General features: G+C 39.2%; 1 protein-coding gene and 3 long non-coding RNA genes across 7 annotated transcripts; 2 read left to right on the top strand and 2 right to left on the bottom strand.

The window, feature by feature from the left end:
* Window positions 1-1110: 1110 nt before the first annotated feature.
* Window positions 1111-18121, bottom strand: LOC147860582 (uncharacterized). 4 transcript variants are annotated; one of them, XM_087324472.1, is made up of 4 exons: window positions 18075-18121; window positions 5302-5663; window positions 4072-4804; window positions 2913-3603 (listed from the first exon to the last, which is right to left on the bottom strand). In XM_087324472.1, the coding sequence occupies exons 1-4, from the start codon at window positions 18099-18101 to the stop codon at window positions 3178-3180; spliced, it is 1548 nt and encodes a 515-aa protein (XP_087180598.1). In that variant the 5' UTR covers window positions 18102-18121; the 3' UTR covers window positions 2913-3177. The 4 variants fall into 4 exon arrangements, with proteins under 4 accessions (XP_087180599.1, XP_087180598.1, XP_087180597.1 ...); XM_087324471.1 differs by lacking the exon at window positions 18075-18121 and having other exon boundaries at window positions 2913-3305; window positions 3372-3603; window positions 5302-6027; XM_087324473.1 differs by lacking the exons at window positions 2913-3603; window positions 18075-18121 and adding an exon at window positions 1111-1648 and having other exon boundaries at window positions 5302-6026.
* On the bottom strand, window positions 10493-11245 carry LOC147860585 (uncharacterized). The gene is made up of 2 exons (XR_015530229.1): window positions 11121-11245; window positions 10493-11030 (listed from the first exon to the last, which is right to left on the bottom strand). It is a non-coding gene; the product is annotated as an uncharacterized LOC147860585 (long non-coding RNA).
* LOC147860584 (uncharacterized) lies at window positions 13787-15258 on the top strand. Its single transcript, XR_015530267.1, has 3 exons — window positions 13787-13928; window positions 14627-14816; window positions 14949-15258. It is a non-coding gene; the product is annotated as an uncharacterized LOC147860584 (long non-coding RNA).
* LOC147860583 (uncharacterized) lies at window positions 16746-17488 on the top strand. Its single transcript, XR_015530230.1, has 2 exons — window positions 16746-17305; window positions 17367-17488. It is a non-coding gene; the product is annotated as an uncharacterized LOC147860583 (long non-coding RNA).
* Window positions 18122-19844: the final 1723 nt, after the last annotated feature.

Raw genomic sequence — 19844 nt, 5'->3', positions numbered from 1 at the left:
CTCTATCAGCCTTATTTCCATGCCAAAGTTTTAGTTCTTCTAGATCTACACATAAACCTTTGCTTGAATTTGCAGTAAGACTCATTCTAAACTTTGCCATGTGACTCCATTGGGTCCCTTTTCATCTTGTACATGTTTAAGCCCTCCACTCCATTGCCATTCTTACTCATTAGTATCCTATTTGAATTTGTTTGAGGTTTTAACTTGGGGTATCTTTGACGCTTGTCAAGGTGCCAAATGGTCTTCTCCCTAGATGTTTTGCCTCATCCACCTCTTCCATGACCTCTAAATTTATCTCCTCGTCTTCTCCCTTTTCCATTTTACCTAGCAATTACGTGCTTCAATGATTGTATCACTTTCACGTGGGGGAAAATAGTGTCATGTTTATGGTTTGCAAATGCTAGGTTCATGTTAGCCCCAACTTTATTTTCCTCATGATCTTTTATGATTTCGTTATCCTCACTTCCCTTCTCCTCACTCATCATTATTGTTTGATCCATTTAACTCAAAGTTTTAAATATATCTTGCAAAACACCCTTGGAAGAGTCCCTATAAACCAGTTGACCTCCCATTTGACTTGATTCCAAGGATATGGTGATGGTCTTTTTGCCATCCATTAGACTAGTTTAGCTTGTTCCTTTTCTTCTCATTTTTCAATACTAGTGTCTAAATATATAAGTAGAGTTTGTTTTCTTTTCATGAGATGGTGCCTAACATCATATCCTCTTTTTCTTTGATAGTTTATCAAAAAGTTATTCTTCACTTTATTACCTTAGATTCAAAGTTCCCTTAACCTTTTCATACCAATGGATACCTCTTACCATTTGAAGAACCTTAAGTAGATTCTTTTTTATTACTCACCTCTTGACCCAACTAGACACTATTTGATATTTGTTTTTCGATTTTTTTATTACTGACCTCTTGACTTATTATCGAACTAGACACTATTTGCCATTTTTATAGAACCCGTTGTATCACACAATGTACAAACTCTACGCACTTTTTATCTTCTAATAATGGAAATTGCTCATCTTTTTCTATCACTTTGAGAAATTCTCTCAAAGAATAATTGGCAAAGAGCTTGTGTGATATTTATTAGGTCAATCCCCATGCAATCACCATGAATAAATTATAATGCACTATGTGTGTGCCAATTACATTCAACTCAGATGAAGAAGAAATTACAATCATAAGAATGAGCATTTGAAACATAAGTTTCACAACATGTTATTAAAGGTTGTGGCGACAACACCACAAGGTTGCAACATAGAGAGCTAAAGTACAAAGGCGTCTAATTTTTTACTAATACCACTTGGAGAAGGAAGCTGGTGTCATTAGGGTTGAGAAGTTAAGCGAGAATCCTTTGTCATTGTTGAATTCAAAGTAATACTTGTAGGATGAACTTCGTGCCTCAACTTTTCGTGTCATTTTGCAAAACTTATAGGATGTTCTTCATGCCTCCACTTTTCGTGTCATTTTTCTTGACCGTCGTACCAACGCCACGTATGTTGAAAGCATTCACACTTTCGAAGATGCCATCGATGTTCTCGACCGAGGGCATATCAATGCCATCGATGCGCGTGTCCTTGCTCGTGTATGTGAAGGGGACGCGGCATTTGGCCATCATGCATTGCACTTCCACCTTGGTCTACACACATTGAAACCCACCCAAATACTTACAAAAAAAAGAACAAACATCTTCAAGGAGCATGCACATGGCAGAATGAAATTACTCTCGTCGCGTGTCTCTAGAATAAATATTCCATATAAGGTTTAAGAATGGTGTCTAGAACATTCTAGAAAGATTGACTATGGTGTCTAGAACATTCTTGCAATATTCAATGTCGCCTAGAAAGATTAAATATGGTGTCTAGAAGCTTTGTGCCTAGAACATTCTAGAAGGATGAATTATGGCCTTTACAAGTTCTAAAAGGATTGAATATGGCATCTGTAACATTATAGAAGAAATTGGGGAAAAGAAGAGGAACAGAAAGAAGGCGTTTTTAAGCTGGTTTTCACCTCGGTTCGGGGAGGGACGTCCTTTACGGTGTAGGTGCTCTGGAAAGTGAGAGAATTGGATATGGTGCCGTCCATCTCTGTGGCGATGGTTCTTTCGGTGCTCACAGTGAAGGAGGTGCTGAAGGTGTTGGATGTGGACCACTTCTGCGTATTGGACACAGATTAAGTGAGATTGACTTGGATCTGCAAATCTGTAGTCAGATCGGAGTTGTTGAACATGGATCCCGATCCAACAAGAACCGGCTTGATCTCGGTTACCTCCGCCAGATTGAGCAGGTACTTTATGTTGAAGAGCTTGCGGCGGAGCAGCGCGGCTTCCTTCACAATCAGGTGAGCGGTAATATCATTGATACTGCTACCATTGGCACACAACATATTGTCCCAATACTTGGAGTATCTCTTGAGCAAGCAATTGTTGGCGAGAGAGCGGAAGGCGAGCATGGTGCTGCTGAGCTTGACGATATCGAAATAGCATCCGACAACAATGTAGGGGAAGTTATCAATGCCATAGTGTCCATTGATGGGGAGAGGCCTAGGACCTAGGTTCTAGGGTCTAGTGTCTACGTTCTAGGGCCTAGGTTCTACTATAACACTTCATTCAATATGTGTCTACTATCGTCATCCCTTGTAACCCCTGGTTCAATGTCTTGCTACTAAGTTCTTGTTTTTTCTTTTACTTCCCATTTCTTTCCATTCTCTATCAGCCTTATTTCCATGCCAAAGGTTTAGTTCTTCTAGATTCACACATCAACCTTGCCTGAATTTGCATTAAGACTCATTCTAAACTTTGCCATGTGACTCCAATTGGGTCCCTTTTCATCTTGTACTTCATGTTTACGCCCTCCACTCCATTTCCATTCTTACACATTAGCATCCTATACAGCCACCATGAATAAATTATAATGCACTATGTGTGTGCCAATTACATTCAACTCAGATGAAGAAGAAATTACAATCATAAGAATGAGCATTTGAAACATAAGTTTTACAACATGTTATTAAAGGTTGTAGCGACAACACCACAAGGTTGCAACATAGAAAGCCAAATTACAAAGGCGTCTAATAATTGACTAATGCCACTTGGAGAAGGAAGCTGGTGTCATTAGGGTTGAGAAGTTAAGCGAGAATCCTCTGTCATTGTTGAATTCAGAACAATACTCATAGGATATTCCCCATGCCTCTACGTTTCGTGTCATTTCTCAAATCTTGTAGGGAGACACTTTTAATGTCATTTTTCAAATCTTCTAGGATGTCCGAGGCACTTTTCAGGTCATTTTGCAAAACTTCTTGTAGGATGTCTGAGGCACTATTCGTGTCACTTTGCAAAACATTTTGTAGGATGTCTGAGGCACTATTCGTGTTATTTTGCAAAACTTGTAGGATGTCCTTCGTGCCTCCACTTTTCGTCTCATTTTTGTCGACCATCGTAACAACGTGACGTATGTTGAAAGCATTCACACCTTCAAAGAGGCCATCGATGTTCTCAGTTGGGGGCATATCAACGCCATCGATGCGGGTATCCTTGCTCGTGTATGTGAAGGGGACGTGACATTTGGCCGTTGTGCATTGCACTTCCACATTGGCCTACACCCATCAAAACCACCCAAATGCTTAAAACAAGAAAGAAAAACAAACATCGTTAAGGAGCAGGAGCACGAGCACGCACACGGTATCTAATGACATTACTCTCGTAGCGTGTTTGTAGAATAAATATTCCAAAAGGTTTAAATATGGAGTCTAGAACATTATCGAAGGATTGACTCTGGCATATGGAACGTTCTAGAAATATTCAACGGGGCCTAGAACAAACATCATTAAGAAGCATGGACATGGTTGAATGAAGTTATGCTTGTGGAGTTCTAGAACATTCTAGAAGGATTCAACTGCGGTGTCTAGGAGATTTCGTCTAGGACATTCTAGAGAGATTTCGTCTAGAACATTCTAGAACGATGAAATATGGCGTTTAGAAAGTTCTAGAATCATTGAGTATGACGTTTGGGGAAAAGGAGAAGAACAGAAAGAGAGGCGTTTAGAGTTTTCTTTTTGATTCACCTGGGTTCCGGGTGGGACGTCCTTGACTGTGTATGTGGTCTGGAATGTGAGAGAATTGGATATGGTGGCACCCATCTCTGTGGAGATGGTTCTTTCACTGCTCACAGTGATTTCAGCCTCGTCGGAGGCCACCTCCGGGATACCGGCGGTGATGCTCACTGTTGTTAGGGAGGTGCTGAAGGTGCTGGATGTGAACCACTTCTGCGTATTGGACACGGATCCAGTGAGAGTGACTTGGACCTGCAAATCTGCAGTGTGATCGCTGTCATTGAGCATGGACCCCGATCCGACAAGAACCGGCGTCAAGATCACCTCCGCCGCATTCAGCAGGTACTTTATGTTGAAGAGGGCGCGGCCGAGCACGGCTTCCTTCACAATCAGGTGAGTGGTCTTATCATCGCTATCGATACTATTGGCACACAACATATCGTCCCAATAGTCGGAGTATCTCTTGAGAAAGCGATTGTTGGCGACAGAGCGGAAGGCGATCATGGTGCTGCTGAGCTTGTCGATATCGAAATGGCATTCTATGTCATCTTGAGCATCGGAGAGGTTGTCCACATCCGCCCATATCCAGTCGGGGCTCCGCCTCCAGAACTTATTGATGTTTATGTTACGCACCATGACATTGCCATTGAGAAGAGGGATGACCTCGTGGCAAGCGGACAATTGGGAGGAGTCCTTGTTGAACTTGAGCCAGTTTCGTTCCCTTTCATTGTGGTCCCCCACATACCTGATATACATCAATGTAGGCACCGGACCACCGGTGTCCATGAATTGTGTAAGATTTTAAAGTAATGAATGATGTAGGAATTTAAAGTAGATAACTATTGTATATATACACCTTAATTTGATGATACATGAGAGATTACATTATGATCATAGTAGGTGTTAGTTACATTCTATAGGCAGAATAGACTACATTATGATCATGGTAGGTATTAGTTACATTTTATAGGTCAAAGAGATTATAGCGGAGTTTGTAGTGGGAAGGTTCGTCATGAACAAATCTTCCTCACATCAAATGTGTTGTAACCATCATTATGAACAAAAAGTCACAAGAATAGGTCCTTACATTATTCATTCCGCGTTTGATTTATTTACGATATGTTTGTTATCTATGTTAATGTCAATTGTTTCTAGTATTTAATAGTTCTAACAAATTATTATGCATCAATGATACTCATATCTGGATGTGCCGTGCCATAAGTTAAAAGACTAGAAACTTACATGTTGTTGTCGCCCAAGAACATGACGTAGCGTGGAAGAACCACAGCATAATTGACAGCCGGGGTGACCGTGATGGCCACACTGCGATCGGTGATGTCGGAATCGGACGCCTGGAAGCCAGATGGAATGGGAGAGTGAAGTGGGTCAAGACACTTGAGATACTTGCCATCGAGCACGGATTGGAAGAGAAGGTGTCCGGTCTCATTACGGAAGAGCTTGAAGTAGCAGTCGGGGTCGGAAGTGGGGCTAGAGGGTGCGGTCTCGCGATCCGCCACAATGTAGCCGGACGAGTTGCGTCGCCAGAAGTGGCCATTGGGAGCACGTAGCATGGCCACGCCAGCCTCGTCCACATTGTAGAGCACCTCATGGGCGATCCTGCGGGAGATAGGCTCCTCCATGAAGGAGAGGTAAGTTGCCCCGTCGTTAGTGTGCTCCATGAAGGAGAGGTAAGGTACCCCGTCGCGCATTAGCATCACCAAGTAGAACCCCCTCAGGCTAGAAAACAAATCTAGTGCTATGAAACGGGGAAGGCCAGTGGCCGGTACCAATATAGGGGGAATTGTGAGTGTGAAAGTCTCCATTGGTGGAGAGTGGCAAGGGCTTAGGGCTTAGGGCTTAGGGCTTAGGGCTTAGGTTCCAGGGTCTAGTGTCTAGGGTTTAGGATTTTAGGTTTAGGGTTGTGCTTAATGGAGGGAGAGATTATATAGGAAGTGCAAGGGCATAGAAAAAAGAGAAGGAATTGATTCTCCACCACCTCCTCCTCCTTCTGTGGCTTTGCTTTCTTCATTCGGATAAGAGAGACAGAACACAAAGAGAGAGACCTTTTCCCAACGTTTCCTGCGCATAATTGAGGAAAGCAGAAAAGAGAAGGAGAAAAAAAGTGGTACGGAAGATTCTTGCCATGCCCACATGATTCTGGCCATGTCCAGGTGCCTCCTATGTCCTCCACGAGCAGCAAGATATCCATCTGGTTATCTAATTATCTATAACCTAATCCATGTACACCCATAAATATCTAACCTAATCTATTTGGAATATACATCACTATCTCATATTATTATTATTTATGTACAGTAGACATTCGGTTAAGTGCGTGTCCATTTAATTGTGCCATTCTATTAAGTGCGCTTTTTTGGGAGGCCAAAATCCAGTTCAAAAAAATTACATTGTTTCTTCACAAAATTACATTCTATTATATTCGAATGAGGAAAGAAAGACGCATTTGCAAAGCATCTCTATCTTGGCAAGATTGTCTCCATTAGATTAGCTATTGATGGTGGGGACATTGAAGGAAATGGGTGAGGTTGTGGTCGTGATAGGTCATGGTAATCATGCATCAACAATTCAAGAAGTGGATGTTAGGGCATCAAAGGAGAGTCTAGACTTCGCGATTATGGATGGCAGTTTTGCATTAGTGGTGAAAGTGGTATAGTGAGGCCCGATTAGTTTCAGCAAATGTTTGAGAGAGCAATCTTAGCCATGGAAATGGCAGCCAACAAACGAAAAACCCAAGGGGCATCGTGAAAGGAATAAGGAAGAACTAAACAGATTTTTCATATTTACAACAATACCCCTCCCTTGGCTCACTCTAAGTCAAGAGAATTTCATGAGTCCCTTGTCATGCTTTTCACCCAACATTTAGGGTTAGGGTTTCTGCTATTTGGATTTTTTCTAGGTACTTATGTGACTTATGGTGAGTAAACAAAACCCAAGGGCATCGGTGGAGGAATTTGGTGGCAATCTTCGTAAATTTTTTGTGGCAACAGGATCATTTGGGAATATGTCATTAAACTAACGTGTAACTACTATGGGTGCATTCAATCATGGACATGTTGGAAGCGCTAGAGATAAGCCAACTGATAATTTGTTGAACATGCCTCCAATTGCGCAGAAGGAGCCCACCTATAATCCGATATAGAGGAGGCTGCTGATAATCTACTAAACATGCCCCAAAGAGCCCACTGATAATCCACAACAGATCATGCCATTGATTTTGCTAAACATACCCCCAAACACGTGGAATGAGCCCAATGATAATCTGTTGTAGAGCAGACCACCAATAATTTGTTAAACATGCCCTTTATAGGGTGGAAAGAGCCCCTAATTTTTTGATCACCTCTAATTTCACGTGGAGGAACATCTCCTTTTAGGCCATCTACTATTTTATCATTCACCTAACCCTTCCGGTTAAGAAAGATAAGGTAATGAGGCTAACTGGTGTAGCAAATGCTTGCTTGTTGTATCAACAAAATTTTCATATTCAGCCCTAAGTGCGCACTTATTCCCTAAGATCAAAGTGCGCACTTAACCGAATGTCTACTATATTGTAGAGTAATTTCTATACAGATTTTTGTAGAACCGGATCAGGAATTCCGAATGATTATCATACGTCGGCATTTGATTTTCCTCACCCATTCATTATGAGTTCGACTCGACAATGACAACTTATAGAATCACACTGCTAAAGTGCTCACAGTTTCTCAGCAAGAGAGTGTGTTGATTTAATGCCACAAGAAGATCATCTTGCACATTTACAATCTGTTCATGGTGCCAAAATAACGACCACTATCATATCAACAACATATTCTTCGTTTTCTACAACCTTCCAACCCAGGAATGAACATCTTTGGTTTGGATGCTTCATAAATGACACATTATTGATGGTTGTCAAGGGTGTTTTACTTAGCGGGTGCACTTCTTACTTTCAGGTCCTAGAGTCAAAGGATGTTTTACTTAACGGGTGCACTAGAGTCTGCATACCAAGCATTTGAGTTATGGGCAGAAGAATCATGTAAGAAAATGCACACTAGTGCACATGCAACAATGGAGAAGGGATTGTGACAGCCTTCAATCTCGTATTATTTCTTATGTATTATATGACATTGCAACATTTGGATAACAACTGTCGCAACAGTTTATAGCATTTAGCACAAACATGAGCTATTATTAAATGTTTTAGCTTTCTAATACTACTAACATCTTAACCTATATGTTGTGTCCATCATTGGAGTTGGTCGGCCGCTTTTGAATTTTTAATGTTCGTGTTTTATTCCAACCATTAACAATTACGTCGAAGTAGTTGGTGAGTAAATTACAAAGGGTATACTCTAATTGTAAATGTTCTAGCTTTCTAATACTATTTTGTAAAAGAATACGCTTGCACAAGCTAAGACAAAACCGGCTCAATCGGGTAGCAATAGAATGTAGAGAAGGTCTAATGTTAACTCTGCATAGAGAATACACATGAGAGAGCAGAACATTAAAACTATATTAAAAAATAACAACACTCTGTACATATAACGTGGTTCCACAACACTATTTATACAAGTCCTTAAAAGGATTGAAAGAAGTACTATGTACTTCAATGCTCATACGAGTGGCTTACACTAACTACGAAGACATGCCTAGTAGTCTAGAAGTGTAGGCTCATAATAGCCTTCAGGTTCATACTTCAGTCCGGCTCTTGATTCTGAATATTATCCGAATATGATTCGGATTCGGTTGAGCTTGTCCGCTCAACATATTAAAATCTTAACCTCTATATATTATGCACTACATCATTCGAGTTGGCCAATCACATTTGAGTTTTTATTGTTCAAGTTTTAGACTAGGCATGCATGGTTATCTCGTTCTAGTTGGTAACTTATGATTAGAGCATGCAAGTATTTGAGTTACGAGTAGAATTATGGACAAAAATGCTAGCTAGTGCATATGCAACAATGGAGAAGGCATTGCTATAGTCTTCAATCTCATTATTATTTCTTATGTATTATATGATATTTCAACATTTGGATAACAACTCCAATATTTCATAACATTTACCACAATTGTGAGCTTTTATTAATTGTTTTAGCTTTTTGATAGTATTAGCATCGTAACATCTATATGTTATGTACTATGTCATTGGAGTTGATAGGTCACATTTGACTTTTTATTGTTCATGTTTTAGACTAAACATTCATGGTTATCTAGTCGTAGTGGTGACTAACTGATGAGTAGAGCATGCATCTTTAGTGCATACACATTAAATTTTCATGTGCCAAAAATGGTGGAGGCAATGGGGTTGTGCGAGGAGGCCCTCCAATCTTTGTACCACTAACCTTTCCGTTATCCATATTCCTATTTTTTATGTCCATGAACTTGCACCTTGGGATCCATAGACCCCCCTGCTCAATATAACACTTCATTTAATATGTGTCTACTACCGTCATCCCTTGTAACCCTGGTTCAATGTCTTGCTACTAAGTTCTTGTGTTTCCTTTTACTTCCCATTTCGTTCCATTCTCTATCATCCATATTTCCATGCCAAAGTTTTAGTTCTTCTAGATTCACACATCAACCTTTGCCTAAATTTGCATTTAGACTCATTCTAAATTTTGCCATGTGACTCCAATTGGGTCCCTTTTCAACTTATAGTTCATGTTTAAGCCCTCCACTTCATTTCCATTCTTACTCATTAGCATCCTATTTTATTTGGTTTGAGGTTTTAACTTGGGGCATCTATGACACTTGTCAAGGTGCCAATTGGTCTTCCCCCAAGATATTTTGCCTCATCCACCTCTTCCATGACCTCTAAATTTATTTCCTTATCGTCTCCCTTTTCGATTTTACTTGGCAATTACGTGCTTCAATGATTGTATCGCTTTCATGTGGGGGAAAATAGTGTCATTTGTATGGTTTGCAAATGCTAGGTTCATGTTAGCCCCATCTTTATTTTCTTCATGATCTTTTATGAATTCGTTATCCTCACTTCCCTTCTCCTCACTCATCATTATTGTTTGATCCCTTGAACTCAAAGTTTCAAATATATATCGCAGCGCACCCTTGGAAGAGTCCCTATAAACCAATTGGCCTCCCATTTGACTTGATCCCAAACATATGGTGATGGTCTTTTTGCCACCCATTAGACTAGTTTAGCTTGTTCCTTTTCTTCTCATTTTTCTATACTAGTGTCTAAATATATAAGTAGAGTTTGTTTTCTTTTCATGAGATGGTGCCTAACATAATATCCTCTTTTTTTTTACACTAGTTGCCATTTTCTTACAACCCATTGTATCACACAATGTATAAATTCTACACACTTTTTATCTTCTAATAATGGAGATTGCTCATCTTTTTCTATTACTTTCAGAAATTCTCCCAAAGAATAAATTGGGAAAGAGCTTGTGTGATATTTATTAGGTCAATCCCATGTAGTCACCATGAATAAATTATAATGCACTATGTGTGTATCAATTACATTCAACTTAGATGAAGAAGAAATTACAATCATAAGAATGACCATTTGAAACATAAGTTTCACAACATGTTATTAAAGTTTGTAGTGACAAAACCACAAGGTTGCAACATAGAAAGCCAAGTTACAAAGGCGTCTAATAATTGACTAATGCCACTTAGAGAAGGAAGCTGGTGTCATTAGGGTTGAGAAGTTAAGCGAGAATCCTCTGTCATTGTTGAATTCAGAACAATACTTGTAGGATTTTCTCCATGCCTCCACTTTTCGTGTCATTCTGCAAAACTTGTAGGATGTTCTTTGTGCCTCCACTTTTCGTGTCATTTTTCTTGACCGTCGTAACAACGCCACATATATTGAAAGCATTCACACCTTCGAAGATGCCATCGATGTTCTCGACCGAGGGCATTTCAATGCCATTGATGCACGTGTCTTTCCTCGTGTATGTGAAGGGGACGCGACATTTGACCGTTGTGCATTGCACTTCTACCTTGGCCTACATACATCAAAACCCATGCAATTACTTAAAACAAAAAAGAACAAACATCGTCAAGGAGCATACACATGGCAAAATGAAATTACTCACGTCGCATGTCTCTAGAATAAATATTCTAGAAGGTTTATATACGACGTCTATAACATTGTAGAAAGATTGACTATTGGTGTGTAAAACATTCTTGAAATATTCTATGTCGCCTAGAACAAACGTCGTATTGGATATGGTGGCGTCCATCTTTGTGGCGATGGTTCTTTCGGTGCTCACAGTGATGCTGGCATTGGCGGAGGCCACCTCCGGGACGCCGACGGTGAAGCTCACTGTTAGGGAGGTGTTGAAGGTGATGGATGTGGACCACTTCTCCGTATTGGACACGAATTGTAACATGTGGATACATATGACTTAATATATTACGAAGAATGAAAGATTACATGTGTTCATGGTAGATGTTACATTTTATAGGCAATAGAGATCATAGGGAAGCTTGTAATGGGAACGTTCATTGTGATTAAATCTCACATGAAGGTAACTTTCTAACCAATGGTTGTGTGAATAAAAGTCGCGTAATAGGTGGTTACATTAGTTAGTTTTATTTTCTTTATTTATGATATATTTCCTATTTCTAATAACGTCTTATTTCTAATATTAATATTTTAATATTCTAACACCCCCCCTTAATGTAAGCAACCTATTTATTTGGTTTCTCTAATTTGAGTCCTATCTTCGAACAACATATCCAATGCTTGTGTTGAGGTACGGGTTTAGTGAGGAAATCAGCCCACATGGTTGTAGTTGAAGTGTATTGGAGTGACATTTCTTTTGCTTCGACCAAGTCTCTTATAAAATGATGACGCTCTCGAATATGTTTGTTTTGATTGGTTATCTTTGGATTTGTTGCAAGTTTTATTGTTGATTGATTATCACAAAATACTGTCATTTCTTTTAGTTCAAAGATATCAAGTTCTTCAATGATTGTCTTTATCCAAAGGCCTTCTTTTGCGGTAAGGGCTGCAGCAATATACTCCACTTCGGTGCTTGAAAGTGCAACGGAAGATTGTGTTTTAGTTCGCCAAGTGATTGCTTCACCGGCAAAAGTGAAAACCATTCCTGATGTAGATCGGGAGGTATCGATGCCCCCCCCCCCCCCCCCCCCCAATCCGAATCTGTCCAACCTAGAAGTGGACCATGCATCCATCCACTAAGTTGGGACATATTCGATGATTGGAAACCTTGGTAAGTGAGTGATATGTGCTTCGTATGTTCTAGATATCGAAGGACACGTTTCAAGGCTTGCCGATGTGCAATACCCGGATTTTGCATGAATCTAGATAGGAAACCGGCACTATATGATAAGTCGGGTGAAGTACAACTTACAAGGTATCGCACACTTCCAAGAATTTGTCGATAAGGAAGGGAAGCCATGACTTGCTCCTCTTCAATTGATTTTGGACTATCATTTGTGGATAATTTGCAAGGTACGGTCATTGGCGTGGAGATGGGTTTGCAATCCATCACTTCAAATTTCTGGAGGATTTCTTCTACTAACTTCTTTTGAGATAGAGAGAGTGTACCCTTTATTCTATTTTGTGTGACTTTGATGCCGGGGAAGTGTTCCATCGGTCCAAGATCCTTCATGGGGAACTTTTCTTTTAGTTGATTGATAACTTGTTACATGCATTTGGTGGAATTTGAAGCAATTGGCAAATCATCTGCATATACATCAATGATAACAAAATTTGTGTGTTCCTTCCGAATGTATAAAGTTGGCTCGGCTTGAAGGCCTCTAAATCCAATAGCTTCAAGATAAGTGTGAAGTTTGTGGTGCCACATTCGAGATGATTGTCTTAATCCATATAGTGATTTATGTAATTTACATACGTAATGAGGGATTGTTGAGCTTACAAAGTATGGAGGTTGTTCCATATATATTTCTTCATCAAGGTCTCCATGCAAGAAGGCGGTCTCGATGTCAATATGATGAAGCTCGAGATTTAGACCTACGGTAATGCTAAATATTAGGCGCATTGGAACCATCTTCAAAGTTATCTTTGTAATCGATGCCATGGATTTGGGTAAATCCTCTTGCAACTAGGCGGGCCTTCAATCTATCCAACTTTCCATTGGAATCAAATTTCTTTGTGAGTACCCATTTGCAAGAAATAATATTCTTACCATTGGGTCGAGGCACTAAACTCCATGTGCCATTCTTTTCTAGTGCATCGATTTCCGCTTGCATGGCTATTTGCCATTGAAGACGTTCGGGGCTTTGTAATGCATCTTTAACCGATGGGTGGATGTTGTCGAAAGGGGCTTGTGGTTCATGATTTTGATTGTATTCATTCTCTTCATCTAAATCCACCATTAGTGCTTCCATAGGATTGGTTATCTCATAAATCTCATTTAGGGATCTATACTTCTTTTTCTTCATAGGTATAGGGCTCGCTATATTTTCAATTGGAGTGGTGTCACCTTGAGATATATCTTTTGAAGAGGATCCTAAAGCTTGAGTTGATTGGTGTGGAAATCCTAAGGTTTGATTTGACGAATTTGAGAAAATGGATTGTGGAAAGGTAGAGTTTAAATTTAGAAAAGTTGGTTTTGAAGGGATAGAGTTTGAAAATTTTGAATTTAGAAAAGTGGGGGAGAAAACAGAATTTTCAGTTGGGGTTTGCCAAGAATTGGTGGGAGATGAAAAGCTATAAGAGTGGTTGTTTATGCTAGTAGTGGGAGTATCATTCCTTTCATTTTCTCTTAGCTCCACCATGCCATCACCGTTGTCATTGTTACGATGTTCCACCTCTATGTTGTCTTCTATTATAATGCCACCACCAACCTCTCTAGCATTACCATCCACTTCTTGTGCTATGCTTGTGGATGTGTGCATTATATTTCTATTTGGTAAATTCTTAATTATCTTGATTTTATGTACCTCTTGGCTCTCCTCTTCTTCTTTGAACTCTTCTAATTCTAATGATTCTCTCATGTTATTGACATGCTCCTTCCCATATTCATGATTATTTACATAATGTATAAGGGGAATGTTTTGTAAGTTTCTAGGGTATTTTGGGGATACTATTTGTTCGTCAAAAATGACGAATCGATTATATATAAATTTATTATTTTGTGGGTTAAATAATTTATATCCCTTTATCCCCTCGGATTCGCCATATCCTACCATTATACATTTAATACTATGGGGGTCTAATTTTTTTCTTAACTTAGGAGAAATATGACTATAAGCTATTGCACCAAATATCTTAAGTGTCCCACATTAGGTTTCCTTCCAAACCATAAGGAAAAAGGTGTATTCAATCCTAGTACCTTGTGGGGAGATTGGTTTTGTAAATAACATGCCGTAGAGATGGCTTCTTGCCAAAACTTGTTTTGTAGGCCAACCACTTGAAGCATGCTCCTGCTCGCATCTAGTAGCGTCCTATTCTTTCGCTCTGCCACACCATTTTGTTGTGGATTGTATGAAGTTGTAAACTCATGTGTTATTCCTTGTGTCTTACAAAATGTCTTCCATTCATTTGAACAATATTCTCCACCATTATCTGTTCTAATTGTTTTAATTTGAGATTGACATTGGTTTTCAGCAAGTGCTTTATAGGTTTTGAAGGCATTGAAAGCACCGACTTTACTCTTCATGAAGTAAATTATGGTGAATGTAGTAAAGTCATCAATAAAGGTAATGAAATATCGATTACCGGTTATTGAAGGTATTTGTAGCGGCCCACATAAGTCAAAATGGATGATTTGGAGTGCCCTCTCTATTTGATGAATATGGTGAGGGAACTTTCTTCTACTTTGCTTCCCGTAAATACATCCTTCACAAATAGATAAATACTGAAATGTTTTAGTTGGAATACCTTCAACAAGCTTATGTTTTTGAATTGTCTTCATTGATTTGGGGTGTAGGTGGCCTAGTCGATGGTGCCATATCAACGTTTGATCATCTTGTTGATGGCTTGAAGCTATGTATGCTTCAACTGGCGAATGATCCATCATCTTTAATGGATACAATTTTCCGATTTTCGGACATGTTGTTTTAATTATATCTCCCGTAGGTAACTTGTAACGAATTATAGCACAATTGTAATGAAATTCGATTATTGTTCCATTTGATGTAGCCTCACTTACAGATAGTAAGTTCTTTGCTAAGCTGGGGACAAAGTAAACATTCGAGATTGTAATTTTCGATTTGTTATTTATTGATAGATAAATTGTACCTTTTCCAAGAACTAGCTTCATACCATTATCTCCGAAGCATAGCTCAAGTGGATGATGGAGTGGTTTATAATTATGTAACCATTCTCGACTATGGGTGAGATGGTGGGTGGCTCCGGTGTCAAAGTACCATAATCTTTCCATTTGAATTTTGTTAGTTTGTACTTCTGACATGAATGCTTGTATGAAGGATGTGTCTTCTTCTTCATTAGGTATTAATGCAGAATGTGCTTGGGCATTATATCTTTTGCCTTTGTTTTTGGTCATATTGCTTCTGATGACATTCTCTTTCCATGTGTCCCGTTTTGTTGCAATATCTACATATGATTGTAGAAACATTGAGTGCTCCTTGCTTTGATGGTTGATTTGGCTTGTATGACCTTTGAAACTTTTGAAATCTTGGCTTTGAGAAGTTAGATTTTTGAAATCTTGTAATCGCGCTCATTGCCATTGATCCATCGTTGTGTTTCGCCTTGCCCTTTATTCTTCGAATCTCTTCTCTTTTCATTTTTAGAAACATATTCTTCATGTTCGAAGTGTCATCATTTCCATGTGTGGTGACAAAGGTGTCCCACGAATCTGGTAAAGCACCCAAAATAAAATCGAATTTCATATCTTCATCAATTTTATTACCTGTTGATAATGCTTGCTTGAGGGCTAACTACCATTTTCTGATGAATGTGTCAATTCCTTCACTTTCTTCCATTTCCAATGTGACAAGGTGTCTTAAGGTGTTAATCTTTGTTGTTCTGTCTGAGGGTTCGTGGCATTCCTTCTAGGCATCCCATATTTCTTTTGATGTTTCTAAATCTTTTACTAAATCTATTTGTTCATCAGTTAGATGCATAACTAATTCCATGCAACAATATAAATCTTTATTTTTCCATTCTTCCAATTCTGGGGTGGTTTTAGGTTGTGGTATTTTACCTTTCACAATGTCGATTAATTGTGCTCTTTCGAGGATTAAACTCATCCTTAATTTCCACATTCTATAATTTTTGTCATTGAGTTTCTCCATGGTGTACTTTCTTGTCATGGGCGTTGTTTTGTTTGTTGAACTTGTGTTAGACTCCATCTTCGTAGATCTTCCGGATTGATCTTCTTGATGGTTGTTCCTTAATTACTATTAGAGGGCTATGATACCACATAGTAATTTAAGGTACTATCTAACAAAGAATAACATGTGGATACATATGACTTAATATATTATGAAGAATGAAAGATTACATGTGTTCATGGTAGATGTTACATTTTATAGACAATAGAGATCATAGGGAAGCTTGTAATGGGAACGTTCATTGTGATTAAATCTCACATGAAGGTAACTTTCTAACCAATGGTTGTGTGAATAAAAGTCACATAATAGGTGGTTACATTAGTTAGTTTTTCTTTCTCTCTTTATGATATATTTCCTATTTCTAATAACGTCTTATTTCTAATATTAACATTTTAATATTCTAACAAGAGTGACTTGGATTGGAGTGTTGAACATGGATCCCGATCCGACAAGAACCGGCGTGATCTCGGTTACCTCGGCCAGATTAAGCAGGTAATTTATGTTGAAGAGCTTGCGGCTGAGCGCGGCTTCCTTCACAATCAGGCGAGAGGTAATATCGTCGATACTGCTGCCATTGGCACACAACATATCGTCCCAATACTTGGAGTATCTCTTGAGCAAGCAATTGTTGGCGAGAGAGTGGAAGGCGAGCATGGTACCGTGTTGCTGAGCTTGACCATATCGAAATGGCATTCTATGTCATCTTGAGCATCGGAGAAGTTATCGATGTCCGCCCATATCCAGTCGGGGCTCCGCCTCCAGAACTTCTGGATGCTTATGCTACACACCGCGAGATTGCCATCGAGAAGAGGGATGATCTCATGACTAGCGGACAATTGGGGTGACTCCTTGTTGAACTTGAGCCAGTTTCGTTCACTTCCACTTTCATTGTGGTTCCCCACATACCTGAAATACATTGATCAATGTAGGCACCGGTATCCATGAATTGTATAGGAATTTAAAGTAAAAGAGCGACTACATCATGATCACGGTAGGTGTTAGTTACATTTTATAGGTAGAAGAGACTACATTATGATCATGGTAGGTATTAGTTACATTTTATAGGTAGAAGAGACTACATTATGATCACGGTAGGTATTAGTTACATTTCATAGGTAGAAGAGATAATAGGGAAGTTTGTAGTGGGAAGGTTCATGGTGAACAAATCTCTCTAGCGTCAAATGTGTTGTAAGCATCATTGTGACCAAAAGTCATAAGAATAGGTTGTTACATTATTTATTTCTCCTTTGATTTATTTACGATATCTTTCTTATTTATATTAAACGCCAATTATTTCTAATATTTAATATTTTCTAACAAATTTTTCATGCATCATGATACTCATATCTGGGCTGTGCCGTACCATGGCGTGCCATTAGTGAAATGACTAGAAACTTACATGTTGTTGTCACCCAAGAACATGACATAGCGTGGAAGAACCACGGCATCATCGACGGCTGAGGTGTCCCAGATGGCCGCACTGAGATCGGTGAAGTTGGATCCAAATGCATGGAAGGGGTTCGGAACGAGATAGTGACTTAGGTCAAGCCACTTGAGATACTTGCCATCAAGCACGGTTTGGAAGAGAAGGTGTCCGGTGGCATTACGGAAGAGCTTGAAGTAGCACTCGGGGTCGGAAGTGGGGCTAGTGGGTGTGGTCTCGCGATCTGCCACAATGTAACTGGACTCGTGATTTGCCAGAAGCGGCCATTGGGAGCACGTAGCATGGCCAAGCCAGCCTCATCCGCATTGTAGAGCACCCCATGGGCGACCGTGCGCGACTTCATCTGGGTCGAGAAGGTGAGGTAAGGTTAGGTAAGGTCGAGAAGGTGAAGTTATGAATTCCATAGTGTCCATTGATGGGAGAGCCCAGGGCCTAGGTTCTAGGGTCTAGTGTCTAGGTTCTGGGGCCTAGGGTTTAGGATTTTGGGTTTAGGGTTCTCATTGAAGGAAGTTGTTGCTGATGGAGGGCGAGATACATATAGTACAGAAGAGAAAAGGATTGATTTCCCACCCCCTCCTTTGTACCTTCGCTTTCTTCATTCGGATAAGAGATACAGAACACAAAGAGAAAGACGTTTTCGACATAATTGTGAAAAGCAGAAATGAGAAGAAAAGAGCCAAATGTGGTACGGAAGATTCTTGCCACATTCACGTGTTCTGTACAGCCTCCACGTGTCTCCTTATCTCTAAAACCAAATAAATATCTAACCTAATCTATGTACACCCATAAACATCTAATGTTATCTATATACATTGTACATCAATAAATATCTAACCTAATCTATGTGGAATATACATCACTATTCCATATTATTATGTATGTGTCATCGTTACCCATATTATGCAATACATATATCTTGGCCATTATACGTTGGCATGTGATTTTCCTCACCCATTCATTATAGGTTGAACCCGACAATTTTAACTTATAGAATCGCACCACCAAAGTGCCCACAGATTCTCACCAAGAGAGTGTGTCATTTCTTGAATCAAGGCATAGTTATGTGGGTGTTTGTGATGTTAATGTGCATGAGAATGAAAGATACCTCACTTTTATTGAATTAAGCATAGGTGAAAAGACAGATACACAAAAAAAATCAAAAGTCAAGTCCTTGGACAAGATGTTAGTTTCGCTAGAAGGATAGTCAACTACAAACTCACTCACATCAATATCGTTGCAATTTATGCACATTCAGAAACGGTTGGGGTATGGTCTAAACAAATACATTTCAACTTCAATTGTAGCACATGGTTCAACTGACAAACTGGAATTCGATGCACTTAATTCTAACATTGGAATGTGGTTCAAATTGTCTGTTTCAAATGTGTTGGTGAAGATATATGCCTTTGAGTTCTAGTATGACCATGTTGCAGGTCCACATCTTTGCCAATGATTAGTTTGCAAACATAATGCTAATGAACCTGTGTCTCTCATGTGTTCATGAACAACTAGATTGTGTGCTAGATGAAACAAAAGGTTTTAGATATCCGGAACTATGTCTTTTATATATGGTAAAGATGGATTGGGATCATAAACTAAACAATTGAAAAAAGACATTCTCACTAGCGATCAATATGTTTTAAAGGCCAAACAATAACATGAAAATAAATTGAATAGTCAATGCAATGTAAATTGGGCCAACAACTCATGTAACTCAACTTGGTTTGAGAGAGCTTGGTGAAGATACATGCCTTTATGATTCAATACGAACATGTTTCAAAATTAATGTGTATGCACCTCAGTATGTTTGGTGGGTTCATGGACAACTAGATTCCATGAGAGATAAATAAAAGATTTTATGTATCTCAAAGTATGTCTCTTATAAATGAAGTGAAGAAGGATTGGGATCATAAACTGAATAATTGAAAATTGATATTCTCATTGGTAACAATAACTTGAAAATAAATCACATGATCAACATAATGTAACTTAGTGAACTAACAACACATGTTACTAAGCTTACAAACTTAAGAGAATTGGGTTGACCCCAAGCCCAAAGTGACGATGGTCATGACGTCAAACTTTT

The sequence above is a fragment of the Azolla caroliniana genome, unplaced genomic scaffold (genome assembly GCF_043228905.1).
Source record: "Azolla caroliniana isolate FFs.n. ecotype wild unplaced genomic scaffold, voAzoCaro1.0.p SCAF_9, whole genome shotgun sequence".
NCBI classification, from domain to species: Eukaryota; Viridiplantae; Streptophyta; class Polypodiopsida; order Salviniales; family Salviniaceae; genus Azolla; species Azolla caroliniana.
The sequence above is the reverse complement of the archived record's forward strand: the minus strand, read 5'-3'. Positions and strand labels throughout refer to the sequence as shown.

What these genes read in the sequence shown, in the direction of transcription:
- LOC147860582 (XM_087324470.1), bottom strand. Translation starts at nt 5,882, where the DNA reads ATGGAGACTTTCACACTCACAATTCCCCCTATATTGGTACCGGCCACT. An exon ending in TTCTTGGGCGACAACAACAT is followed by an intron (nt 4,805 to 5,301) that starts GTAAGTTTCTAG and finishes GATGTATATCAG; the next exon opens with GTATGTGGGGGACCACAATG. An exon ending in ACGTCCCACCCGGAACCCAG is followed by an intron (nt 3,604 to 4,071) that starts GTGAATCAAAAA and finishes TGATGGGTGTAG; the next exon opens with GCCAATGTGGAAGTGCAATG.